The sequence below is a fragment of the Parasteatoda tepidariorum genome, chromosome 1 (assembly GCF_043381705.1).
Source record: "Parasteatoda tepidariorum isolate YZ-2023 chromosome 1, CAS_Ptep_4.0, whole genome shotgun sequence".
In the NCBI taxonomy this organism is placed as follows: Eukaryota; Metazoa; Arthropoda; class Arachnida; order Araneae; family Theridiidae; genus Parasteatoda; species Parasteatoda tepidariorum.
The window spans coordinates 5,173,331-5,201,046 of record NC_092204.1 but is presented as its reverse complement, the minus strand read 5'-3'; the positions used below and the strand labels follow the sequence as shown (position 1 = coordinate 5,201,046).

The 27,716-nt window shown below is 30.1% G+C and overlaps 1 protein-coding gene across 10 annotated transcripts in view; it reads left to right on the top strand.

The window, feature by feature from the left end:
• The window catches only part of LOC107436775 (cell adhesion molecule 2), a 63,109-nt gene extending 38,213 nt beyond the window's left edge, over positions 1-24,896 (top strand). For 6 of the 10 annotated variants that reach the window (XM_043050601.2, XM_071182470.1, XM_043050600.2 and 3 more), the window contains 6 exons: positions 6,471-6,587; positions 8,222-8,436; positions 13,131-13,266; positions 16,839-16,972; positions 23,671-23,851; positions 24,754-24,896. In XM_043050601.2, coding sequence (XP_042906535.1) covers positions 6,509-6,587; positions 8,222-8,436; positions 13,131-13,266; positions 16,839-16,972; positions 23,671-23,851; positions 24,754-24,842 — 834 coding nt within the window. In that variant the 5' untranslated portion in view covers positions 6,471-6,508 and the 3' untranslated portion in view covers positions 24,843-24,896. The remainder of the gene's footprint in view (positions 1-6,470; positions 6,588-8,221; positions 8,437-13,130; positions 13,267-16,838; positions 16,973-23,670; positions 23,852-24,753) is intronic. The other 4 variants (XM_043050607.2, XM_043050606.2, XM_071182581.1 and 1 more) reach the window with 1 other exon arrangement.
• Positions 24,897-27,716: the final 2,820 nt, after the last annotated feature.

Sequence of the window (27,716 nt, the reverse complement as noted above, 5' to 3'; positions counted from 1 at the left end):
CCAAACATAATGGCAAAATATGTTCTCGGGAACGTGCTAAGATTAGTTTATTTGCTTCTTTATCGTTATCAGTTCCTGACATAAATAGGATCAGCCATTGCTGGCATATCAAATTCATTGCAGAGAAAACTGTTAGGGATAAATTATCGTTTTCTCGAAAAATCGTTTTCTTCGTTTGTCTCCGAATTCAATTTTATCGAACGATGCTTCATAACTAGTTGCCGAAATTATTGGGACTTCTTCCGAGAGTGAAGAAATTCGATGTTTTTTCCCGCTATAAAATAAAGAAAATATTGATTTTGAGATTAAAAGAAAGCAATTTTTATTTGACATGATGGACGGATTAGTCCGACTAGACACTCATCTACTCAATTTTGTGGAGAAAACATCAAAACTTGTTGCGTAAATTATTAAGTTTTTTTTTCTTCCAATAATAAAGAACCTAGCAACTTTCCTTAAAAAAATTTCGACAAAATATAAGTTCAATACTTAAAAACTTTTGCGATAAAATCTTTAGTAGAGCAAGTTTTTCCTTAAATAATAATGATCTCCATATTCTAAAATAATGATTTAAAAAAAGATATTAAGTTTTCCAAAATTTAAATTAAATAATATAATTTAATTCTTTACATTACTTGCACCGAAAAGAATTCAATTTTTCTTCAAAATTAATAAAACAATACATCTTTTTTCTTTAAAAAATGTATATCTAGATAAAAACTCTATGTGAGTTTCCTTTCGCCGTTATGTTGAATTCCGAAATTTGTTATCTAAAGATATTGTTTCTAAGTAAAAGCTATTTATCATTCTTCTTTCCTTTTCTCTATTTTTATTAAATTCCGAACAAAGAAAATATGCTATCGGTTAAAATGTTTATAGTTCCCATGCCATTAAACGGTGCACATAAAATGTATAATTATTAAAAACTAAAAAAGTAATGGAAAATTCTTAAAACAATCTTTACAAAAATGCCATTAAAATTATAATATCGCTTTTTAATGAGTTCAAAATAAACGATAAGCAGCCTTTGCGTCTTTCTGCTGAATGTAAATAAAAAAATTTTAGATTTAAGATTATTTTGAGATTTAATTATTCATATTAATGATTATGTTGTAAAAATGGCAAATCTAATAAATCTAGTTTTTTATCACCTATTATAATTAATCGTTATTCTTTTTTAAAGAGATAAATGTTTTAAATTTTACACGGAAAAATACCTAATTTTGAATACATCGAGGAATTTATAAATTTTTAAGTAGATTTTTGTTTTTACAATATATTTAAGGTAGCTCATAGAACTTTTATTTTATTTTTATTCAAAATAAAATGTATACAATTTTTTGAAACTAATTCATATCGAATAATTGACACTTTGATAATGCAAAACACTGTAGCAAAAATAAAATTTATTTACTAAATGCACTCTTGAAATCTAAACAAATTCAATTTGTGCAATCTTTTTCATGGTGCGTAGCGTTTTTAAAAAGTGCTTGAAGGTGCTAATTTTCGATTTTTTTAAAGCCCTTAAGGGTGCTTTTTTTATTAAGTGTTTTTAAAAAGTACTTTATTTTCCCTTTTCGAAAATGAAATTTTTTTCGTTACCATGTCAATTTTCGCCTCGTATTATGCAAAAGCGTGCTTTTCACATTTTTCGATTTAACGTTTTCACAATTCATTCAACCACAATCCATTTCGGCCTACCGTCGGTCCATAGCGTATGAAAACGCCAATCATTTTACATGTTTGATGAAATACTTGCAAGTCCGCATGTGCTTCCACTGAGCTGGATTCGGTGAGATTCTTGCACTCTCATGTGCAACTCTGCTGCATTTTGCAAGATATTCTCAATTTCTGGCTTCGTTATTCACCCTCTGATAAAGAACCAAAAAATCTCTTGATCATTTTATAATTGTTAATATAATCAAGAATAAAAAGTTCTTTGTCAGAAACTAGTTATTTTATCATGATCATGTAAAGTCTTTGAAAATCGTTTTGCATTTTGCTAATGTATATAGTCCTTAANCTTAATTTTGGTTATTTTTTAATGCTCTTAACGAATTTATAAGCCATACAAATATTTAAAAACAATCCTAATCTTGAAATTATAACATATAAATACTTGGAAAATGTTAACTTTCTTTTGTTATCATGAATTGAAAATTAAAGTGTCAACATATTAACACATATTGTTCATTAATTGGGAAATCTATGCCCAGTAAAGGAACCTGCCTGTTCCCTCACTGGTTAGAAGTTGTTTTTCGTATTTTTAACATACTTTTGATGCGGAACATCACTAAAGGTACAAGAAAATTAAAGTTTATCTTTTATTTTCATTAACTTAGAAAAAAAAACCAGTAAAGGAGCACTTGTTCCTTCACGGGTTTTTCATCGTTTGGTGATCCAGTGAATAAACACCCCCTTATCTCAGTACTTTATTATGCTATGATGCTTAAAAAAAATTACGTAACTTCAATAACTATATTTTGAATTCTCTTTTTCACAGTGAGAAAAATGAAATTATTACATGCAATTAATTCCACTTCAAACATATAAATACAAACCTTCACCTTTTAATTCTTTCAAAGAAACAAGGTGTTGCAGAAATAATAGCAAATTCAAAAATTTTTCCAGAGAAATCTATTTGACCAGGTAATCCAAAACATTGCTAGATGACTTCCTATTGTTTGGCAGTAAGCTATTGTTACCAATCAATCTAAAGAAAACTTTTAAATTCTTATTTTTAATCAATATATATGAAATGTTCCTTCACTGGGTATTGTTCCTTCACTGGTTGGTTCACCCTATATTGTCCTTAAAAATCACTTGAAAGGTGCTTATTTTTCGTTGAAAGATTTAGCTAAGCAAGCTGTTATTTAGTTAATTTATTTTTTACACTCTTTTAATATCAAACGCATTGAGACTCAAATTCTTAGACTTTTAACCTCAGACGTTTTGTTACATTTATTTATTAATAGAAAAACCTGAATAAAAAGAATATTTAGATACATCCATGGCTAATAAAATATCAAGACTTTTAGTTTCACTTGTTGGTTTATCAAAAAGTTGAAATAAATTCTAACAAAAAACCTTAGTTTATCTCAACAACTAAATAAAAGTTAAAACTTTTAGTTTCATTTATTTATTGAAGATGCGTCTCAATAAGTACTGGAGAAAATATTTATCTCAACTGTTGTTGAAGTTTTATTAATTTTATTTACAATTATTTATCGAAACAGCTAAATAACTTTTAAGAAAATATTTATTTATCTCCGTCACTTAGAAAATGTTAAAATATTTAGTTACACTTGACTGAATAAATTCTCGGAATAATCTTTGTTTATCTCAACACTTAAATAAATGTTAAATTATATAGTTTCATTTGTTTATTGAAGATGGGTCTAAATAAGTACTGGTTAAAATCTTTATCTATCTACACTGTTGTTAAAGTTTTATTAATTTCATTTACAATTGTTTATTTTTCGAAAAGACTTATTAAGTTATAGGAAAATATTTATCTAAGTGAGTAACAAAACGTTAAAACTTTTAATTACACTTGTTGACTGATCGAAAAGTTCTCAGAAAAATATTAAATTTTTTTAGTTTCATTTGCTTATGGAAGATGTATTTAAATAAATACGCGGAGAAAATGTTTTGTTAAAATTACCAAACATGGATGGTAAAAGCATTTCTAGTGAAAGAAACTAAAATATTAAAAATTAAACCAAAATATGCGGTATTTAAAATTATTCATATGGTAATTTTACCGTTCGCTGTTGTTACTATTTACCGGAAATTCTGCTTTCCAAAATTCTAGTTCTTATTACAATACATTTAGTGACAAATACGAATCTCAAAGGTTAACGTAACCATATAAATGGTTTTTATGTCATGATCTAAAGTATCGTGATAAAATTATTAAATTGATCTTCAGAACTATCAGCCCTTTTGTGATTCATTTTTAATACTTTTGACCTTTTGATGTTTTTGCCTCTTACGAAAAAGAAGGGTAATAATCTGCTGTTTAAACTTTATTTAAAATAGCAGTTTATTTCAATAGTTGATAAGAGTTAGATGAATACTGACTATTTCTTATTCTAATATTGTTGTTGGTTTAAGTCGCATTAGAGCTGCATAATGGGCTATTAGTGACTAGTCTCAAAGCAATTCATTTTTATATCGAAAGGTTAATTTCCTCATAAAATGTCTTTTTTTTTCTTTCAAAAAACAAAAAAAAGGTGAATGAGAAATTTTTATTGCAGTTTATAATCCAATAACCAATATAGATAGTTAGGTACTTTATTTACGTCGCACTAGAGCTGCACAATGAGCTATTGGCGACGGTCTGGGAAACATCCCTGAGAATGATCCTAAGACATGTCATCACGATTTTGATCCTCCGCAGAGAGGATGACTCCCCTGCTTTGGTAGCCCGACGACCTGTGCGCGAGGTGGGTGCTCTTCACGGTAGAGCAGTTAAACAAGGGCCGATACCGCACACCTTCGATCCCTTTGCAGACTGATCAAAGTGGTCACCCACCCGAACATTGACCGCTTTATTACCGCCAATCAATAATGCTTGACTTCGGTGTTCTATCGAGAACCGTATCTTAATGAACAGTCCACTGCAGGTCTCTAATTATAATATAATTTCTCAATTATAACATTCGTTAAAAAAACAAGAATGCTTGTATAAATTATTTTAAAGATATTAAATGCAGATACATTATACTATGAAGACTGTTTTATCCGCATTTTATGAGGGTTAGGAAGATATGTTTATTGAGAGAAGGTACGTTTTTGTGTCTCATTTTGTAACTTAAAATATCATTTGCACTAATTGTTTGGCATCATTGTAGTTACCATCTTAAACCATTAAGATTGAGTCCTAGAACCTCCGATCAGTAGATTAAAAGTTATTTACGGTGGTCAGTTTGCTCAGTGTACGTTGCCTTGCTATTGGTGGGGTATCATCACCGACTTCAACGATTCTATTTAATTACTATCATTTTTTACAGAATTTTATATATTTTTTTAAAATCATTGCTAGTTATCAACTAGGAAATTCCTTAAATGATTTTTAAAGTGAAAAAAATATATAGAAAAATTTGAACCTTATAATCAACTCTACATTTTTCATTTGATTTTGTATTATGTTAAACTCGGAGACATCCTTATAAATTTCGCTTGTTTTAGGATTCTTTTTCTGCGAAACTTTGTCTTTCTTTATCTTCACATGAAAAATAGTTTGCTTTTTCTAAAAAAAATGTTTTGAGTGTTGAACTAGTATTACGTTAAATTTTGTTAATCAGATCCCTTAGGCATAATTTTTTCATGCTTAAAAAGTTACTCAAATACTGCATTGTCTGGACCTACAACAATGGAGAATTAATGATTGATTACAATACAATTCAAAATTCTCGTAGACAGCTTAAAAGAATTGAATTTTTTTATATTTAAGCAATTTGCCCGTTCTAAATCTATGATAATTCCTTATGGTATAGTATAGTTCGTTCACCAGCAGTTAGCACTTGGCTCCGCCTTCATCACATGGTATCTGGCAATACTATTTCGCTATTTTGGGTAAAGAATGTGACAATCGTGAACCATGGTTGCTCTTTGGCGATCGTACGACAAAGATATTTATTTCGAATCTTTATGTGCATTTTTTTAACAAGTGCATTTTATTTCCTAAATTTGATGATATTTCTCTCTTTTGAGTGAATTGTTTGTCCTTCTTGAGAAGAACAAACTTGAGAAACTTTGCTGCAATATATTTAATTGGTTAGAGTAACGAAAGGTATAATAGCAGATGATAAAGCGAAGTAAGAGCCGGAAAAAGAATTCACTGTTTGCGTTTGGAACACATTTAGGACTGTCTCAATTTCAAGCGCGGAGACGTTTCTCCTCCTACTACCGCACTGAAATGAACTCTTCGTCCGAGGAGGTAGAGCCAAGTGCCAACTCCTGATGAACGAACTATATATATAGTTTCATTTATAGTTTTTATTTAACTTTAATGGAGCTGGGGTAATCTGATCTAGAGTTTGAATACAGACGGCCGAAGACTCCTCGGGTAGTAAATGGGGACTGGTGCAAGCTGAATCTATAAGGTCACAAAGTCCTCCATGTTCCCATAACAAATTATACCTCTTAGGGTACTGGATAGGAGATTGATCCTTCTCCGTTTCAGGTTAAAATTACGATCTGTGGATAAATGAATGGATATATGAATGGGTCTGCTTTATAAACGGATGTGGAAGAAGTCGAATTCTTGGCTACAGATGGCGCCACTAGAAAATAAGAACAGTCGCATCCCCTGTACCTTAATGGCCAACGACCACAACAACAATTAACTTTAATGCACTTAAATCGAAAGCACATTGAAAAAGACCCTTAAAAATTTATTGTCAATTTACTAAAATGTAGCCAATTGCATTATGTATCTAATGAATTCTAATTATTTTTTTAAGATCAGAAGTGAAGAGACAAATCGTCTGTTGGATGAGAAATGCTCAAAGACCCAACATTTAAGGCATACATTTTTGAAAATCTTCTTCTTATTCTTGCAACATTTTTACCTGTCTCTTGTGAGTACACTTCTTTATATTTTAAGAAACTTTATAATAGGATATTCTACTTTAAATTCCTTTTTTAAGAAGGTTCACCAACTTAATCATTTTGAAAGAACTATAATACAGTATATTCTCGATATCTCAAAACTGAAGGGATTCTAAAAAAATTTCGAGATTGCGAGTCTTCGAAAAAGCAAGTTCAAAGTTATATATGTTCTAATGAATAGAATAATATATTCTAAAATATTACTCTAAAAAGTAGAAAAGTTTAAGTTCAGCAATGATAATTTTATTTTTAAAAATAAGACAAAAATAATTATGTGATAAATAGAATAGAATTGATTTACAATAAACTTACTTGGTAATTTTTTCGAAAAAATTCTTTAGCAAGGTTTTGAGGAGAAACTCTTCGACATAGGAATTCAAATTAATATTAGGTGGATATGTAATGTTAAAGACAAAAATATTTTTTGACATAACAAGGTTTTCGAGATATGGAAGTTTGTTATGTCAAGACTAAAGTTTGTCGGTAAGAACTCCCCCCAATGTCTGAGGCCGTCTGCTGCCATGGAAACAAGAATAGCGCGTTTCAGGAACGGTAGCTTCTCTTCTCGCTAGATTCTAACACGATAGACCGAAGAAAAATATTTTCTTTTTTTCGCCGACCCCACACCCCTACTTGAAATAACTATCCCTCGTTACGGCCCCGAGTTCAGATGAATGGCTAGGGGAGTTCTTACGTTAAACAAACTACATATTGTATTGTATTGATAAAAAAATTCAATTGTAATAATTTATTATAATAGAAGTAGCTTCGGAATTCATTTTTAATGCACACACAAATTTAATATGATAGAATTCATAATGACATTCCATTATAATTAATATATTATAATAGAAATGTCTGCCGGAAACCATTTATAATGCATGTTTGTATATTTTATAACAGGAGTGATATTGACATTTCTTTATAATAAATATACAAAATAAACTACAAGAAGCTAATCAAATTTAATATAGTAATAGAATTCATAATGACATTCTATTGTAATTAATATATTATAAATAATATATTATAAACCTGCAAAATTATTAGCCACACTATGAGATTTTAAGTAAAATCTTAATTATCAGGTGATACTATACAGCTTTATTATTTTCAAGCGACTGAAATTGGTTTGCACTTGTTTACGTTCGTGTATCAATTGGCTAACATTGTTATGCAATGCGTTAAAAATAAATACAAATGCAAAATAAATGTGCAAAACATGCAATTATCAAAACCCTACAGAGCGTCTAATAATTTGGTCTAATTATTATAATATACTTATATAATACCTTATATAATAAATATTCCATATTTGTATAATAATATGTAGTCTAATTTACCCAATCGTCGAATTTATATTATATATCGTCTACTTTAGCCAATTGATACACGAACGTAAACAAGTGCAAACCAATTTCAGTCTCGTAAAAACAATAAAGCTGTATAGTGTATCACCTGATGATTAAGATTTTACATAGAATCTTAGAGTGCGTCTTAATAAGGTTAAAGGAAGTTTTCTTGTTACTATGGTTTCCTGTACCGATGTTCATAATGATTTCTTCGACATGTTGCATAAGAGACTCCAACATTTCTTGTACAGGTACACGCTTTAGTTTGCCTTTGAGAATCAGCATGCTGCATATACCCACCCCCGTAGTGACGGGCGAGGATGTCCGACTACACTGTTCATATGAGCTTGGAAATGAGACCTTGTACGCAGTCAAATGGTACAAGAATCTGGGGGAGTTCTTCAGATATGTCCCTGCATCAGATCCACCCCTAAAGACCATCCCTCAACTTGGAATCGATGTTGACGTGAGTGCTTCTTTTTTTTCCCCTTTCAATTTGTGTTTGGTCCCTCGCTTATCCTAAAGACATGATTTCCAGTAGAACACCAAAGTGAAGCTGCGTGATCACCCAGGGGATTCATCCCCTCTGCAGAGGATCTCTTAGCATATTTGTTATAATTAGAGTATTAATACCCTTAGACCATTGAGATTGACACTTCTTACATGAAAATTGGATCATTAGAAAAGTTATTCAAGGTGATTTTTTTTTTTTTTTGCGCACTGCACGATGATTTTGGATCGCTCTCCTGATCAAACTATGGTGGCCATATTTGCCATATTGCGGCAACCCCCTATATTTTGGAAAACAGATCTTCAAATCCATCCAAAAAAAAATTACATTTATTTAGAGAGAGTACGTTTTTTGTGTCTCATTTACTAACTTAAAATGTCGTTTATACGGACTAATTAGAATATTTATAGTCACCTCCTCAAATCATTATGATTGAGTCATTAAACGTCAGAATTAGATCAGAAGTTAGTCAGAGTGGTCTGTTTTTATATCTTGCACTGTACAGATTTTACACTCAATGCCAACTCTTTTAAACGAAGCTAGAAAAAAAACTCAGTATTACAAACCTTTCACGCACGTTTTTAAACATCACATATGGTAAACAATATGTTACTGTTGTTAACTTTCACCCGTGAATGTTGTCAATCACATTGTCTTTTTGATGAATGTCCGAAGTATATACTAGGTCTACTTAAATGCCACTGCCCGGTATACATCTGCCCCGTAAGAACTGCATCAATGTTTTTTTAAGGTTCAGTGCCACTTCCTGGTACACATTTGCCCGGTATGCCTTACATCGATGTTTTTTAAGGTTCAGTGCCACTGCCTGGTATACATTTGCTCGGTATGCTCTATAACCGTTTTTTAAGGTCAAGTGCCAGTGTCCAGTATGCTTTTAACCGGTACTCCGAACACTGATATGTTTCTCCTAATCTATCCTCAGCAGATATTAAAATATCGAATAAATATAATAATATCAACGAATAAATTAATATCAAATCGGATATAACAAGTATTACAGATATTTACCAAAGCGACTATGTGATTGTAGACATTCACCGGTTAAAAACGACATTCAGTCAGATTATTTAAGTCATTCACAGTAACATATGTTCTTGTATTTTGTTTTTTGTATTATGTAATATATTTTCGGTATAGTAAATAATAAATTCAAAAAAAATAATAAAATGTAATAACACATGTTAAATCATCATAAACAAATAACTCAGTATAAAGTAACCTATTCCAGATAAAACTATTCTCTCAAAATAAAAATACTTTTTTATCATATATATATATTGAAGGAGAAAAAAGAACTAAAACTCGACCAGTTTTATTCTCTATCATTCTTAGGAGGAAAACCATAAAAACTTCAACTCTATTTTATAGTAACAAATGAAATTTTGATACAGGCTATATATATACATAGCTGGATATTAAAAAGAAAGTGAAAATTCGTTTTTATGGAAATGTTATTGAATTCTTTGCCAATTGCAGTGCCAGACTAGTTAGGCTCAACGTTAAAGCCAGATAGTTTTATTCCATTTCTTTGAATTTTTGAAGAGAAAAAAAATTATTCTTTATAAGTTTTTGGTGTGTTTTGTCATTGAATGCTGGGATGTAATTTTCCTCCCTCAGTTTTATCTTTGGTTAAATGGAATGGATAAGAAATAATAGTTTAGTTTTTTGTTTAAAAAAAAGGCTTATTTCTAGTCTTTGGTAAAAAAAAAAAATTTTAAAATGACATTTACAAGAGGTGTCAAAAAATAAAATTTAAGCGAAAATTATTTAATTTTTAACTTTTGATCATTTTAAATATCTATTATGTCGTTTGGCAAATCTATGCACACTTTANACCAGAAAGACTGATCCTGAATGGAGTTAACATCACTTTTCGCTGGTCTTCCATAAGAACATGATCTAAATAAAATACATCAGATTTCATTAAAATCCTGTGTCTGTTTCCCTGCTCGGTCCGACTGCATCATTTTACATATATATGTATATATATAATTGTAGCGTATCTACCACTTCAAAAATACAATTCCAATTCACCAGTATATAAGACATATTAACCCGATTCCATGATGGGGTACCTTTTCATAGATGAGGGTTGACATGGTCGATAGCAATCCCCAAATAATTAAGGGCGGTGAAGAATGTACTTGTTTCCTTGCGACGTTGGCAACAAAGAATTGAAATATTATGCACAAGAGCTGTCGTATCGAAGGATTGAAATTCGTATCGACCAGCCGTCGCCGGGATTCAAACCCGGTTCACCGCATTAGAAGGTGAACGCCCTATCCCCTGAGCCACCACGTCTCTTATTCTACTCATTGTAAAATTTAACCACTGCAGGGACATTTTCTATTTAATCTGGTCATTTGTGCTACGTCAGGTGGTTAGAAAAATTCATTTACTTTTATGTAGCACTATATATTGTGAAAAATTCATTGGTGTTAAAATAATAAATTAAAAAATAATAAATTAAAAAATAATTAATTGAAAAATAATTAAAAATGAATTAATTAAGAAATAATTTAAAAAATAATTAATTAAAAATGAATTAAATATTAATTTAAAATTAATTAATAGAAAATTAATTGTTCATAAAATAATTAATTAAATAATAATGAACTAAATTTGTTTATTAATGACTACTGTACAATAAATGTCTTAGAAATGCTTGTGTACCCTGAGAGGGGAGCACGAGATTTGTCCCTTTAATTCGCTGCAAACTATTCTAATTTATCTAAGTAATTTCTGTTTAATATCCACGAGTTGTTCATTAAATTCTATTTAGAATAAACACCTGAAGGCGAAACTGGAATGGTGTTGATTTGGATAATCTCATTTCGGAGGACAACCAACAGAACACTAATGAGCTTTAAACTACTGCAAAGATGCTGCTGCGTCTCTCAATTCCATTTTAAAACTAGTCTTTAAACTTTAAATGCCAATCTTCTCATTACTACTCGTTCTTCCAAAGCCTCTACATTGACATTTTATGAAATAAGGCTTTTTAGTAAATAATTGTTCTGATTATGTAGCAATTACTCATGAATGTTAAGTTTTTTTTCCCGTCTTTATTTGCTTGCTTTCTCTTAATGTTATTACATGGTGCTAAGCCTTTTTAAAAAGTGCTAATTTTCTCATTTCTAACAGGAGGTATTTTTTCTTCGCCGTGCCAATGTTCGCCACGACTTATACAAAAGCGTGCTCTTCACATTATTCTATTCAACCTTTTCACAATTCATTCAACCACAATCTTTCTGTCGGTCCAGAACTTATGAAAGCGTCAATCATTTTAAATTAATCATTCATGTGCAACTCTGCTGCATTTTGCAAGATATTCTCCATTTCAGGCTTCATTTTCCACCCTCTGATATCGAACCGAAAATCCTCTTCATCTTTTTATAATAGTAGCTAATATAATCAAGAAAAGAGTTCTTTTTTTATCTTTATTTTTTAATTTTTGTCTGAAACTGGTTTTTTTATCATGATCATGTTATACCTTTGAAAATTATTTTGCATTTTGTTAATGTATATAGTGCTTAAAAAGTACTTATAGGGTGCTTATTTTTTGTTGGAAGATCTGGCTACGCACCCTGTAAATCATTGTTTTGATTCTCTAGCAATTGCTCACGACTGTTAAGTATTTTTCTGTCTTCATTAGCTTGCTTTCTTTTTATGTTATTTGTAAAAATGGCGCAGAATGTCTGTGTAACAAACTCCGCAATTTTGTAAAAAATTTTTCCATATGAAATTCTTATTTTTGAAAAATGACTTCAGCTCTGGGTTGTTGGGACTCATAAAACATGCAAATATTGAGCTTTCACCCCTATTGAGAGCATCTTGAAACTTTTAAGTTCGTCTGCTTGTTCACCATTGTTAAAACTCTTTGTTCTTAATGGGGTCTGACGTCATTTTAGATCTTTTTATAACTATAGTGAGTTTGTAAGATGAATGTGCATATTCATAATTGTGTTTGATTGGCTACGTTTTGTACATTTTCAGCCAAAACACTCAATGAAAACAAAAAAAATTGCTCAGATAAAGCCACAATTTTATAAAAATAAGAACCTTTTTTTTTGTAATTCAGGGCCAGTGCTAAACATTCGCCACCTCGCTAAATACAATAAAATCTCAATTTTCGAGAATAAAATTGTGTTCTGGTGAAAGTATTGGAGAATGATTTTTTCTACTGGAAAGAAAAATAAACAAAAATGATTCAGATTTTCATTTGATATTTGGCTAATTTTTAAAGCTTTTGATATTTTTAAAGCTTTTGATAATTGGCTAATTTACTGGCTAATAATTTGAAATCCTTAGCGTGGACTTCAGGGTTGGATTGTTCAAAAATTCAAAAAATTAGAATCGCTCAATTGATTCTAGCAATTTTCATCTAAATAGAAAAACGTCCCAAAATTGACGATTTTTTTCAAGCATATAATTTTTTTTCTAAGATTTAAACTATTCGTCAGCTTTATAATTCAGACGATAATATGTACAACTTTATGTTAGAGCTTTACATATGGATTTAAAGACAATTTCTTTTGTTTCTTTTGTTAGGGTAAAGAGCTTTAAAGTTAAATCAAAGTTACAGTATCTAAATAAGAATATTATTTATTGTGTGTTTTGTTTTTCAGATGTCAAGATCAAACAGCACTACAGTATTTCTTAGAAATTTAAATATGGATAGCTTAGGAAATTATACATGTCAAGTGTCCACTGACAAACCTTTTTTCAGATGCGTTCAGTCCACAAAACAATTAGAAGTTGTAGGTAAGACATTTTGTTTAAAGGTAACAAATATTTGTAAAATTAACAATATTTTCTTTAATTAAAATAATCGCCTATAGCATTTTACAAAAATAAACAAAACAAACTGACTTATATAACATTTTTTATTAATAAAAATATTAAATTGTACAGCATTTCTCCAAAATAAATAAATCAAGGTATTAACATGTTCCATTCACCCGAGGTGGTACTAATATATTTTAGAAACTTAATTTAACGTAAAATTTCATTTTAGAAAGTGCTTTTTGTAACTCCAAAACACTTGTAATTCTTATATTTTAATTTAAAAAATTATAAATTCCTAATTACTTTATAACACTAGGGATCTATGCAAATCTTTTTCTTTTTGAAAAAAAAAATTTGGTTTTTTAAGTCATTGTAAGAAGTCTGCTCATAATTTTGTGAATTTGTTAAAATTTCATGAATATTTAGATAAAAATTAGAGAACTGATCTTTCCATGAAAGGTTTTGTAGCTTTGGGAAAAATCTACTTACAATTTCTTACACCTAAAATTATCGTAGAATATAGTTCTTTCTGTCATGGTCCTGTTAATGTAAATCTATAAAAAATAAGGTCCGGTATTTCTAACAAAACACAAAAACTATGTCTTTCAAGGATTATTATTTTCAAAATTTTGAATTAATGACGTCACAGACATCGGTTTTCAAAATAAGATTTATGAATAGTTCATTTTAAAAATGAAAATGAAAGTGAAAAAATTCATTTTAAAAATGAACCGTTTTTAAGGTAAAATATTTTGTGAAAGGTTTGTTTTTACAGGATGCGTAGCGTTTTTAAAGAGTTCTCATTTTTGATTTACGTTTCTAAAAGCTTTTAAAAGTGCTTTTTTATTCGGAGTTTGTAAAAAGTGCTTAATTTTCTATCTTTTAAAAACAAATTTTTGTCTTTGCCATGTCGGTTGTAGTTCTAAATTACAAAAAAATGCATGATTTTCACAATTTTCTCTCCAAATATTTATCAGAAACTAGTTATTTTATTATGATTATATTTGAAGTTTTAGAAAATGTTTTTGAATTTTATTGATTTTATATTTATAAATTAAGAACTTTAAACGATAAAATTTTTTTTTATTTCTGCACAGATCGTAATTATAATTTTTTGGGGGGGAAAATGATTCGAAATATTTTTTGAGTGCCTTAAAAGTACTTAAAAGGTGAATATTTTTTGTTGAAAAACCTGGATACGCAACCTGTTTTACGATAAAATAATTTTTTAAGTTACATTTTTAGGATAAGATAATTTACGCATTATCCATTTATGGTCCCAAAGTGCTCTTAAATAGAATCCTAGAAACATACATTATTAAAAATTGTAGTGGCGCACTTTTAATACTCATTTGTTTTGTAATGCCTATAGTAACTTTATTTCGTAACTTTAGGACTTTTTTTCCTTTTTATGAAATTTAAAAAATAATTATTATTCGAAAATATTAAAAATATATACAAAAAATAATATACATGTACATATAAAATATGATATTAAATATAAAATAATATNTTTTTTTTTTTTTTGAAAAAAAAAAATTGATTTTAAGTCATTGTGAGAAATCTGCTCATAATTTTGTGAATTTGTTAAAATTTCATGAACACTTAGATAAAAATTAGAGAACTGATCTTTTTATGAAAGGTTTTGTAGCTTTGTAAAAAGTCTACTTACAATTTCTTACACCTAAAATTATCGTAGAATATAGTTCCTTCTGTCATGGTCCTGTTCATGTAAATCTATAAAAATAAGGTCCGGTATTTGTAACCAAACACAAAAACTATGTCTTTCAAGGATTATTATTTTCAAATTTTTGAATTAATGACGTCACAGACATCGATTTTCAAAATGAGTTTTATGAATAGTTCATTTTAAAAATGAAAGTGAAAAAATTCATTTTAAAAATGAACCGTTTTTAAAATGAAATATTTTGTGAAAGGTTTGTTTTTACAGGGTGCGTAGCGTTTTTAAAAAGTGCTCATTTTTGATTTACGTTTCTAAAAGCTTTTAAAGGTGCTTTTTTATTCGGAGTTTGTAAAAAGTGCTTAATTTTCTATCTTTTAAAAACAGATTTTTGTCTTTGCCATGTCGGTTGTAGCTCTAAATTACAAAAAAATGCATGATTTTCACAATTTTCTCTCCAATATTTATCAGAAACTAGTTATTTTATTATGATTATATTTGAAGTTTTAGAAAATGTTTTTGAATTTTATTGATTTTATATTTATAAATTAAGAACTTTAAACGATAAAAAAATTTTTTATTTCTGCACAGATCGTAATTAAAATTTTTTTGAGGGGAAAATGATTCGAAATATTTTTTTAGTGCTTTGAAAGTACTTAAAAGGTGCATATTTTTTGTTAAAAAATCTGGCTACGCAACCTGATTTACAATTATTAAGTACCTGATTAATAATTTTTTAAGTTACATTTTTAGGATAAGATAATTTACGCATTATCCATTTATGGTCCCAAAGTGCTCTTAAATAGAATCCTAGAAACATTCATTATTAAAAATTGTAGTGGTAATCTTTTAATACTCATTTGTTTTGTGATGCCTATAGTAACTTTATTTCGTAACTTTAGTACTTTTTCTCCTTTTTATGAAATTTAAAAAATAATTATTATTGAAAAATACTAAAAATATATACAAAAAATAATATTTATGTATATATAAAATATGATATTACATATAAAATAATATTTAATATAAAATACATGTAAAAAAAACAAGTAATATAAAACAATATTAAAGTCAATTCCTACTCAAATTAACCAAAAAAAATTTTATTTTAGTTACTTTTTATTGAATAATTAAAATTTTTTCTCCTATATAAAACTAAAATTAATTAAATTTAATTAATAAATTTGAAAAAACTGTACTAACATTAAGTGTCATTCACAACAAGTTTAAAAAAAATGTATTTGAACTTGAGTGTATGAGTAAAAAGTATTTTATTAACGTTTGAAAATATGAACGAGATATAGGGAGAATGTGAACTAATACTGGGAATTGAAAAAAAAAAGTTTTTACCGGCACTTCATAGATTTTACTGTTTTTATAACGAATTGACTTAATATTAGAAATTTAAAGAGTAAAATATGAAATGCGATGGTAATAGAAAATAAAATGTAGTTATAATGTTAAAAAAATGTATTAAAAAGGAAATAGTAAATTTAATTATTCATCTCTCTGTTTTATGATAATCAAAATGTAATTAATAAATCATATTAAAGAAAGCGCAAACAGCAGTAATGACTGAAATTACTAATAAAAAATAGCGAAAATTACTTTATCTTTCTTTTAATTGATCCTACATGCGCATATTTTACCTCTTTCAACTCCCTAACAAATATATATGAAGTATTGGGCATAGCTAATAGTAGGAATCGAGTAATATTAAAAAGTAAACATATTTTTAAAAAAAAGTTATTTTGAGTAAATTTTATGAAATATATTATCATAAAAAAAGTTTTTTTTCTTTAAATAATTGCTCTTTTTTATTTAATAATTTTATCAGTGATCTTAGTACACTATATTTTTCTCACAGTGCCTCCGTCAGATAGACCCGTATTGATGACAGAGAAAGCTGAATATGAATTAGGAGATAATGTCTCAATTTTGTGCAATTCCGGAAAATCCAAACCAGCACCAGAGCTCAAATGGTACATCAATGATCAGCTAGTAAGTACATAAAATATATGGAGTGTTCTTTAAAAGAATCATTGAACGAAGTATTAGGGGGACCGGAAAGTAATGCCATTTCCGCGCCTTAAATATTCGTTAGTCTTCCTCCCAAATCAAACTTTTTGATGTTTTTCATTGATGGAGCAACATAATCGTGATCAGGGGATAGAGCCTTCCAGTGAGGAGAACCGGGTTCGAATCCCAGCGATGGTTGGTCGATACGAATTCCGCATCTGGCTTTCATCGATCACAGTGCTGACGTAAAATATCCTCTGTGGGAGACGGATCATGGATTAGAGTCTCCTTGCTGTCAGGCTATCCGAGGATGGTTTTCGTGGTTTTGCTCTCCACGTAACTCAAATGCGGGTCAGTTTCTTAAAAAAAGGTCACAAATGCAAATTTTTCCCAATACTTGATCCAAGGGTTTCCTTGTGTTTTGGATTTAGTTCAAAATTATAAGGCTACGTAGTTGAACATTAGTAGTCGTAAACCTAAAATTGGATCGAATATAAACTAAAATAAAATAACATGGGATCGAAGAAAAAATTATATTTTCGAAATTAGAAAAACCAATATCGAAGTAAATAATTCAGTTAAAGAGTAATTATCTATCAAATCGGTTCCCTTTTTATTTTTTCGATTGAGGTATGGAGAAAAAAAAGGGTTATCGATGTATCCATTCTATCGATCATTATATCGATTTATCAATAAAATTAGTTTTTATATCAGGCAGTTGAATTAACAGGTCTGGTGCGGCATCTAGTCCAGTTCTTAATTTGCTTTTAATGCATGCACAACCCGAGAATGAATGAGCTGAAATATAGTTTATATCAACGTGAAAACGAAAAAGGAAGAAAATAAACGTTGAGAACGGTTGTCAAGAAACATACTTTTTTGTTGTTGTTGAAGTTGGGTAATTTTATTCGAATTTGAAAATACTAATGGAAATTTTCATTATTGAATATCCTTTTTCTTAATTCATTAATTATGTTGTTATTAGAAAAAAAATTCTGTTTAAATTCACAAGCATTCCAATTAAATAATTTCATAAAAATAAGGGAATAAATTTAATTACAGGTTTAGGAGAAAAAAAATTACTAGTTACTTGTTTCGCGGAACCCTCGGGTTCCGCGGAACACCATTTGGAAACCCTGATCTATACGATAGAAAAGGTGGGNTATAGCATATAAATTCGTAAAGAGCATTAAAAAATAGCCAAAATTAAGTGTTCCTTAACTGAGTGTTCATTCACTGGTAAGAGCTGTTTCTTCACTTGGTCTTCTTACTAGTTATTTGAACCTCCAAAACTTTAAAACAATATTATGTAAGTTCTCTAAAAAAATTTTACATAATTTGCAATTAGAAACAAATATGTTGACACTGTCATTTACCTAAAATTACGAATTTTGAAATTAATGATTTTTTAAAAGGCAAGCGAAGCTTAAGTGTTCCTTCAGTGGTTAGTTTACCCTACAAATATTAAGTAATAAACGGGAGGCCATTGTAGCCCAGTTGTAGGAGGGACCGGGATTGCACCCGGAGAAGTCTGGATTTGTTCCTCGTATCCACTAAGACCAGAGTACATGCATTGTACGTGCTTAACACTAGATTGCCTAAGAAAGCCATTTTGACTGCTTTTTAATTTCAATTGGAATAGCAATGATGCAATTTCTTGGAGTTTTGTGACTTTTTGTACAACGTATAATTTTTTTATTAATATTTACTGATAACTTTTTATACAGGTTGGTCCTAAAATACGTCAAAAATGTAAAGGTAGGTAGAGGGAACATAAATAAGCATTTTTCGGATAGGAATGTGTGTGCGGTAATGGCACATTAAAGCACTAGCAGTATGAATCAAAGGAAACTGAAAGGACAAGTAAAGACAAAAGAAAACTAGATTCCCTACCGGCTCAAGTCAGCATTACCGCACACACAATCCTATACGAAATATGCTTATTTAGGTCCCCTCTACCTACCTTTACATTTTTGACATATATTTTAGGACCACCCTGTATAAATAAATGGAGAGTGTGAATTAATTGTAGGAATTGGAGAAAGAAAAAAAGAGCGTGGTAACAAGTAATTATAAAAATATGAATTTGATGACCTGGACCACACGTGCTACCACGTAATGTTTTTTATTAAAATTTTCTGACACAGCGAATATAAAATAATTAAATATTTAAGTATGTATTAAGTAATTAATATATAATTAAATATTAATAAACTATTTTTGTTCAAATAGAGCTATAAGATAGAAATTATCACTGATGTTATTTTTAAAATATGTGAGAAACTGAATCGCATATAGTAAAATTTTAAAGAATGACTAACGCTTAACCCCATCAGAAAATTCCATTTCATTTTTCGCTCTTCCCTATTTAATGAATGAATTAATATTTGAAAAAAACTGTTTTAACATCATCCAGTACAAGTTCAAAAAAAATGTATTTGAACTTGAGTGGAGATGAATAAAAAGTATTTTATTAATGATTGAACATTTGAACAAGATATATAGGGAGAGTATGAACTAATATTAGGAATTGAATATTTTAATGATTTAACTTTTTTTTGCCATTTCTTCTATTTCCGTTTCTTATTTTCGTTCTTTTTCTCTTTTCTCATGTCTTCCATTTTTTTTAATTATTTGCTAAGATTATTTAAGTACTATATTAAAGCCATTATAATTTCCAATTATATTTATTTATTTTCATAAAACAAGCAAAATTTAAGTCAATACCGATATACTTAAGAAGCCACACATGCATGTTATTAATTTAATTATACCTTTCCTAACGATTCATGTCATAGCTTGTTATATTCAAACAATTGGCTCATGGCAGCAATAATTTTAATTTAACGATCGAGATTCAAATAATAGAGAAAATACTTCATTTCTAATCATCTGCACCAGTATTAATAGCTCTCCAATCAATTCCTCAGTATCAGTTCCACTAAACATAGTGATGGCGATCCGGTCACCACTTCATAAACTATTGTTTATCCTTATCCATGAACATCTAGATAAGATAGCTCAGATGTATATTATTGTTATCGAGGGGTTCTAAAAGCCGACTACATATTAATCAGGGCTCATATTAACTGCGCTCTACTCCAAAATTATGTAGGACTACTAACAATGCTTGAGAGAGTTAGTTCAAAGCTTGTTGCGCTGTAATTCCGAATGCTTTGTTCAATTACCAGATTGTAATCATTATGATGCGAAATTTTCGGATTACGCTGAGAGTGAAATATTTTATTAGGGCTTTAAGGAAATGGAAGACCTTATAGTGGAAGAATATGTTAAGTGGTAGTTCGGAAACTCTTCTATTTATGCGCTATAATATTATCATAAATGTATGGGATAGGTAATTATTCAATTATAAGATTGTAATTATTATGGGAAGAAATATTTCGGCTTGTGCTGATTGTGAAAAATTAGCCCAGCGATAAGAGGAATTGAAGATCTAGATGGAAGAACATGTTTACTGGTGTTTTGAAAATGATTTCTGAGTTGAAGAGCAATTGTGAGTGAACTGGTACTTCCATTTTAAGATCCTCATTATCCATTATAAGATCATTTTCAATTATATGATTTCAATTATTGTTAGGAGAAATTTTCGAGATTTCGCTTTGTTTAGACTTTTATGAAAATGAAAGGACTTATAGTGGAAGAACATATTAGGTGGCATTTTAAAAACTCCCCTATCTCTGCATTAAATCCTTATTATAAATAAGGGGGACTCTTGAAGGTAATTACAAAGGCGAAAAATTTAAGTTTAGCCAGAAATTTTCGAAATACGGTGAGGTGTAATATTTTGTTTATGATAATGGACATAAGAGTATCATGTTAAATGATATTTTTTGAACCATGATAGTTCAGGAGATAGAGCGTTCACCTTCCAATGAAGTAAACCGGGTTCGAATCCCAGCGATGGCTCGTCGATACGAATTCCGCATCCTACTTGCTCCGACCACAGTGCTGTCGTAAAATATCCTCAGTGGAAGACGGATCATAGGTTAGAGTTCCCTTAACGTCAGTCCAACCTTGGGAGGTTTTCGTGGTTTTGTTCTCCACGTAACGCAAATGCGGGTTAGTTCCATCAAAAAGTTCTCCAAGAAGACATATTTCTCCCAATACTTGATCCAGCAGTTCCCTTGTCTTTTGGATTGGGTTCAAAATAACAAGGTTACGGAGTTGAACATTGGTAGTCACAAACCTCCCAAATATTGGGTCATCTGTTCAACGCCGGTTAAAAAATAGAAATAAAATGAAAACTTTCTTTATTTAAATTTTTACTGAGTAGTTTACTTGGTGCCTCTTCAATTACGCAATTATTTTGGCAATAAATTCTCTGATTCCGCTGNAACTTTGGGAGGTTTTCGTGGTTTTGCTCACCACGTAACGCAAATGCGGGTTAGTTACATCAAAAAGTCTTCCAAGAAGACATATTTCTCCCAATACTTGATCCAGCAGTTCCCTCTTCTTCTGGATTGGGTTCAAAATAACAAGGTTACGGAGTTGAACATTGGTAGTCACAAACCTCCCAAATATTGGGTCATCTGTTCAACGCCGGTTAAAAAATAGAAATAAAATGAAAACTTTCTTTATTTAAATTTTTACTGAGTAGTTTACTTGGTGCCTCTTCAATTACGCAATTATTTTGGCAATAAATTCTCTGATTCCGCTGTTTCTCCGAATTTCGTTTTCTTCACATTGCTGTTACTGTTAACAGAATAATCTTGTGTTGTTCTTCCTTCGCCAAGTACTGAATCAAAACAGGAATTTTTATGTTTAAAGGCCGACGTTTCTTAGGAAAGCCATTGACGCCGACGTTTCTTAGGAAACGTCGGCGTCAGCTTGAAACGAGCGTTTACCTCTGATTGGTCAATTTATGAGTTAGACAGCATACATCATCGAACGCTCAGCTTGAACGACAACTGCCGTCCAAATCAACTGCAGTTGGATTACAACGTGACGTTAACAGCAGAAGCAATGGCGGACAACAGCCAACAACAGAGCATTGAAATCAGCCCAGATTTTAAATTTAACATTAAACGTAGCTTCTTTTTCCTCTTCTTCTTCATTTAGCTAAGCTATAATGTGTTTTTTCTTGAACAAAGTCATTATTTGTTTCTTAAAGCACTGGTCAACAATCACAAAATCAATACAAATTCAAAATAAATATTTGTTTACGTTATTAACGCATGCGCAATGCGAGATAATGTCTGTGTTGGACCGACTGCTCACGCTGAGCTAACAAAACGGTATTTTCATGGCGTCAAAATTATATCAACTTAACGCTGACGCCCAGTTAAGACGCTTCTCCTATGAGCTAACAAACCAGTATTTTGTTGGCGTCAGGGTAACGTCAACTTAACGCTGACGCCCAGATAAGGCGCTTGTCCTAAGAAACCAGACCTTAAGACAGCTTTATTTTGTTTTCACAAACGAACTAAGAATTTCAGCAACGTGTGAGTTAATGTGTCGCAAATCATCACACAAACATAATGGAGTTTTACAGCCTCGTAAAAATTAAGAGTTTCTTTATACTTATTCTCTCACAAAATTCTAACAATATATTCAAGAATCTGTTTTTACACAAAAGTAGTTTAACGTTTTTCCATTTTTTAAGATAATTTAAAAAAATTTTCGTCTTAAAACAGACCTGCTAATACAACGGCATAGTCTTTACATTTCTTTAATAGCTTTAAATTTTGTATTTTATTTTATAGCCGTCGTTGAACAGTAGACCCAATTTTTTGGGTTTACAACTACCAGTGTTCAACTCTATAGCCTTGAAATTGTGAACCCAATCCAGAAGACAAAGGAACTCTTGGGTCAAGTATTTTATTTCATAACCTTCGTTGAACAGATTTTCCAATTTTTAGGTTTACGATAACTAATGTTCAACTGCGTAGCCTTGTAATTTTCGACCTAATGCAGATGACCAGAGAAATGCCGGATCAAGTCTTGGGAGAACTTTGCCTTCGTGGTGTCCTTTTTGGTGGAACTAAGCCGGATGCGGAATTCTTATCGACTTGCCATAGCTGGGATTCGAACCCAGTTCACCTCATTGGAAGGCGAACGCTCAATCCCCTAAGCCATTGGGAGCATCATCTATTACCGCACATTGTGGGAACCTTGAACTTAAATTCAACTTTGTTAACGCAAACCTTTTTTCAACCCGTTTCATCAGTTTATCTTGATGCTCTGGGATTATGTTACATTTATATTATATTACATGTTATTTATTTTTTATAACCGTAGCTGAACAGCCGACCTAATTGTTTTGTGTTTACGACTACTAATTCTTAACCCCGTATAATTGTAATTTTGAACCCTATCCGGAAGACAAGGGAACTCCTGCATCAAATATTGCGAGAATTTGCCTTCGTTTAGAACTTCTTCTTGAAAATAACCCACATTTGCGTTACAAGGAGAGGAAAACCACGAAACCCCTGCATGTTTAGCCTGACTGCAAGGGGACTCTAACTCATGATCCGTCTACCGCTGAGGATATTTTTACGTAAGTACTGTAGTCGGCGAAAGCCGGATGCGGAATCCGTATTGACCAGCCATCGCTGGAATTATTTCAAAATTGTTTAATTTTGCTTTTAGCTCTTTAACCGCTTGAATTCTATCACATATTTGTTTGCTGTTAAACAGCTGCTGTTTTTTTTTTATTTCAGGCTCAATCTGAATTGTCCGATCAAGAAACTTTTGTGTACCCCGACCAGTTGGAAAGTACCAGCCTTGCTTTAAGATTTAGACTAAAGCCAGACGTTCTACACAATGGAAAAGTCATCCTTAAATGTGTTTCCACCGTTCATCACATTCATGCAGTTTCTGTGAAAGAAATTAGAGCTACAGGTATGAATGTACTTCCCTTGAATTATCTCAAACACACCTCATCTGATGTCGATTAAGATTTTCTTCTTTTTTTAAACATACAAAAAAATAAAAATCTTCTACATTTTTCTGAATTCATATAAACTAGTTATCTCTGGAATTTGAACATGGGTCAACTCAGTGGTTTAGGGTTTAGGAGGCGACCGCTCTACACATGACAAAATTTTTGATGGTTTTCCATTGATGAATCAACATAATCTTGATGGTAACCATCAGTATTCCATCGTGGACCATTATATTTTTGATGGTAACCAACATAGGTATCCATCACTCCAATGCAGGAATTCGGATTGATTAATGATGGTCCAACATAGGAATTTCAACTTGTTTTGATGGTTTGTTCAGGTTGAACTTATCTGAAACTTTCATCATAGTTTCCTAGAAACCAAATGTTGAAACGATCATGAATAACCATCCCCCCAATATAGGAATTCAGACTGATTTATGATGGTATAACATAAGAATATCAACTTTCTTTTAAATGGTGCTTTAATTTATTGAAATGGGGCTTTAAAGTTGAAAACCGACAAAAAAAGGTCTGGAAAATAGTTTTAAAAAAAATTATTAAAAAAATTTTTAAACCAAAATTTACAGAGGAAAAACAAAATAAAAATCAATTAAATTAATTTAAAGAAGTAAGATAAAAATACAAAAACACAATAAAGTAATAATGTGGCAGATCATTGTGACAAATGGTCTTTTACCGGACTCCTTATAGGTTGCTCACACGCTTCCCTGTAAAATTCAAGAATTTAAATTTTAATGCAAAAGGATTTAAACATTTAGTAAATGCAAGTATCGTGATAATTTTTAAGTCAAAGCATGTTGTGAAATTAAATTTTTTTTTGCTGTTTTTCTTATAGGTTCCAAGCCAAATGAATCTCATAGTGGATTATTGTGCATCACAATTACCATAAGTGTTCTGTTCTATGTAACACAATTTTTTGTGTAACTCCATTCTTCCATTATGTACAGTGATAATAAAATAAAAACCTTTAATAAGACAGCCAAGATTCATCCTGTTCCTCTATATTAGTAAGTTGATCAATAATATTAGTTAAGTAAGTTGATCATACAAAAAAGTAGTTATTCTCATCAGAGTGTTATGATTATTATTATAATTTGAAATACATGATCGTTGGAAGATTTTAATGTTTTTAAAGAGAGAGAACATTTTTACCCTTTGGCAAAATGGGTCTCGGTTTGGGTTTGATGGCGTTCACACACTTTTTAACTGTGTTCAAGAGTAATAGTAGACAGTGCGCATGCGTCGTCATTGCACGCGTTGCTCGCTGCTGTTTTTATTTTCACCCGCTGGCATTTTTAATGTAATTATAATATATATTTTAATATTTTAATACATAATAATAATTATAACATAATAATATTTTAAAGTATTTTTATATCATTTTATTATAAACGTACAATTACTGGCTTGACGGTGATTTCAATGTAAATATGAATGTTGAGGAAGGAAAAGTTATGAAACACTTACATAGGCAAGATTTGAAAATCAATCCGACGACAAACATCAATTGCGACAGTTTTGCAACCCATGATTTAAATTTAAATCTTGTGGCTTTCAACAGAGTCAATCCAGAAACATAAAGCGTTAGGCCATGGGTATCCAGTGATCTTTATAAGATGATCACAACTTTTAATTGGTATTGTTTTATAGTGTAAATATTTTTGCAATAAGAAATACATAACTTTTTCTTATCATATTTTCAAATTATCACNAACTGTCTTCAGATAGAATTTCAAATGTAATAATATAAAATAAAAAATTCATAAATCGCGAAAGTTTAAAAGATAGTTTGGTCTAGAAATGATCTTCTTTCTTTCATTTTTTTATCTTTAAAGAACAGCATATTTTACATAAACTTATTTGAGTATCTTTTTCTTTAAAGAGTCCTATTCGAGTGATTCGTGATCTTTAATTTGGGAATTCTGCGCGGATTTCACGATGTTTAATTTATTATCGTTTAATTTATTAACGAATTTTAAATTGTGCAGCGATTTACAAAATTCGAAATTGCATTTTTCCACCTACAAAATGCGAGACTATCGCCTATAATATTAGAATTGAAGAAATATTACTTTTACAATTAAAACTTTTTGTGCATTTTTTTATACTTTCTTCTGTAAATACAATGTTTCTGTTACTTTAAATTAGTAATTGTTATAATTAAAAGTATCTTCAAGCAAAATATATTAGTTCTAGGGAAGTTTGTCGCAGAAAGCCCGAAAAGTTTCTGCCACAGGGATAATATGGTATATACAGTATGGAAGTATAATTAATTGCAGTTCAAATATTACGTAAGCACCTTACAGGGTGAGGGAAGTTTATGATTTGCTTATTTTTGCAATCAGAAAGGAGGAGGTATTTGAGCAATGCTTACGTAAGTCATTAAAATTACTATAATTTTCAAATTTTTTCATCAAAGTAAAACACAAAATGTAACAAAAAACATTAAAATTTTTTTAATTAAAATTGCATTCTTGGGAAGAAAAATTTAAAAAAAACATTTCTGTGAAACGTTTCAAAAGAAGAGGAAAACACAAGATATTCCTAAAGATTATCCAAATCGAAATTTTGTAAATAAATTAAAACGCAACTTTTCTTTTATACAAATTTGCATCGTTTATTCGAATTTATTCCTAAAATTCGATTAATGGAGTAAAAGTCAAAACAAACACCAGAGAAGAGTTGTGGCGATTTTCATTCAAGGAGCATGATATTCTAGCAAGAGAGGAAATTTGTAGTCTTCATTTTTTTCTGCTCTCAAGGGTTCAGGGAGAAATAAAAATTTGAACGACCAGATTCTTTTTCGCAAATTCTTTTTCCACAGATTTACAGATTCTTTTCAATAATAATTAATCGTGACAAACAACCATCATTTATTAGTTATTGAGTCGTAATATATTAGTTAGTTTAAAAAAACTTCATTGGTTTTAAAAATATACAGAAGGAACTAACATTCGATACGTTCCTAGCGCTCAAAAATAGGCTCCCGTTTTCACGACTTATCAGATGTGGATAAGAAGAAACGAAAGTGATTTGAAATATAAAACGCAATGTTAAAACCGAAAAATGGAGCATAAAGATGAGATCAAAACTAATAAAACCACAGTAGCCGAGAAGGCAGCAAGAATAAAGTAATGTAATTACTTTTTTCTCTTTTGTCTATTAAACGAAACAAAAGGGCAATTCAAAGAAAAATGGCTGTAGTTTTTTGAAAAGCTCATGAAACCATGGCAATTGATCATTAATTTTAATCTAAATAGAACATTTTTTTTTCAAGTTGGAGATTTTTGTTTAAATATCATATTCTTTTTAAATTCATAAAATGTTTGTTCGTTACTGTAGTTTTTAGATAATAATTTTTAAAAATTGTTTAATGATAATTTTCTAACCCTTTATTGAATCATTTCTGAAGTTTTTTATTTCTTATGCTTTAATATTTCTCACTTTAATACCAATGGCTCATTGCATGAAAAGTTAATTTTTTTTCAACAACATACTATATGAAGGTCTTATATGAATGGAAGTTAAATCAGCTCAAAACAATGGAGTTAATTTTATTTTAATATTCCTAAAAGTCTTAATTACTATCTTAGTAAGTTTCGTATTCAACTCCAGCATATTTCTACTGCAAAATAAAGGGTATTGCAAAACAAGTTGACTCATTAGAATTTAAAGCTTTGTATTAGAAAATTAACGTAAGTAAATTTGCCTCATTAATCAAATCAAATCTGCGAAAACTAGTAGTTTGTGTCAATTTTTTCTTCTTTTTTTGTAGTAGTAGTAGTAGTCAGAATTTTG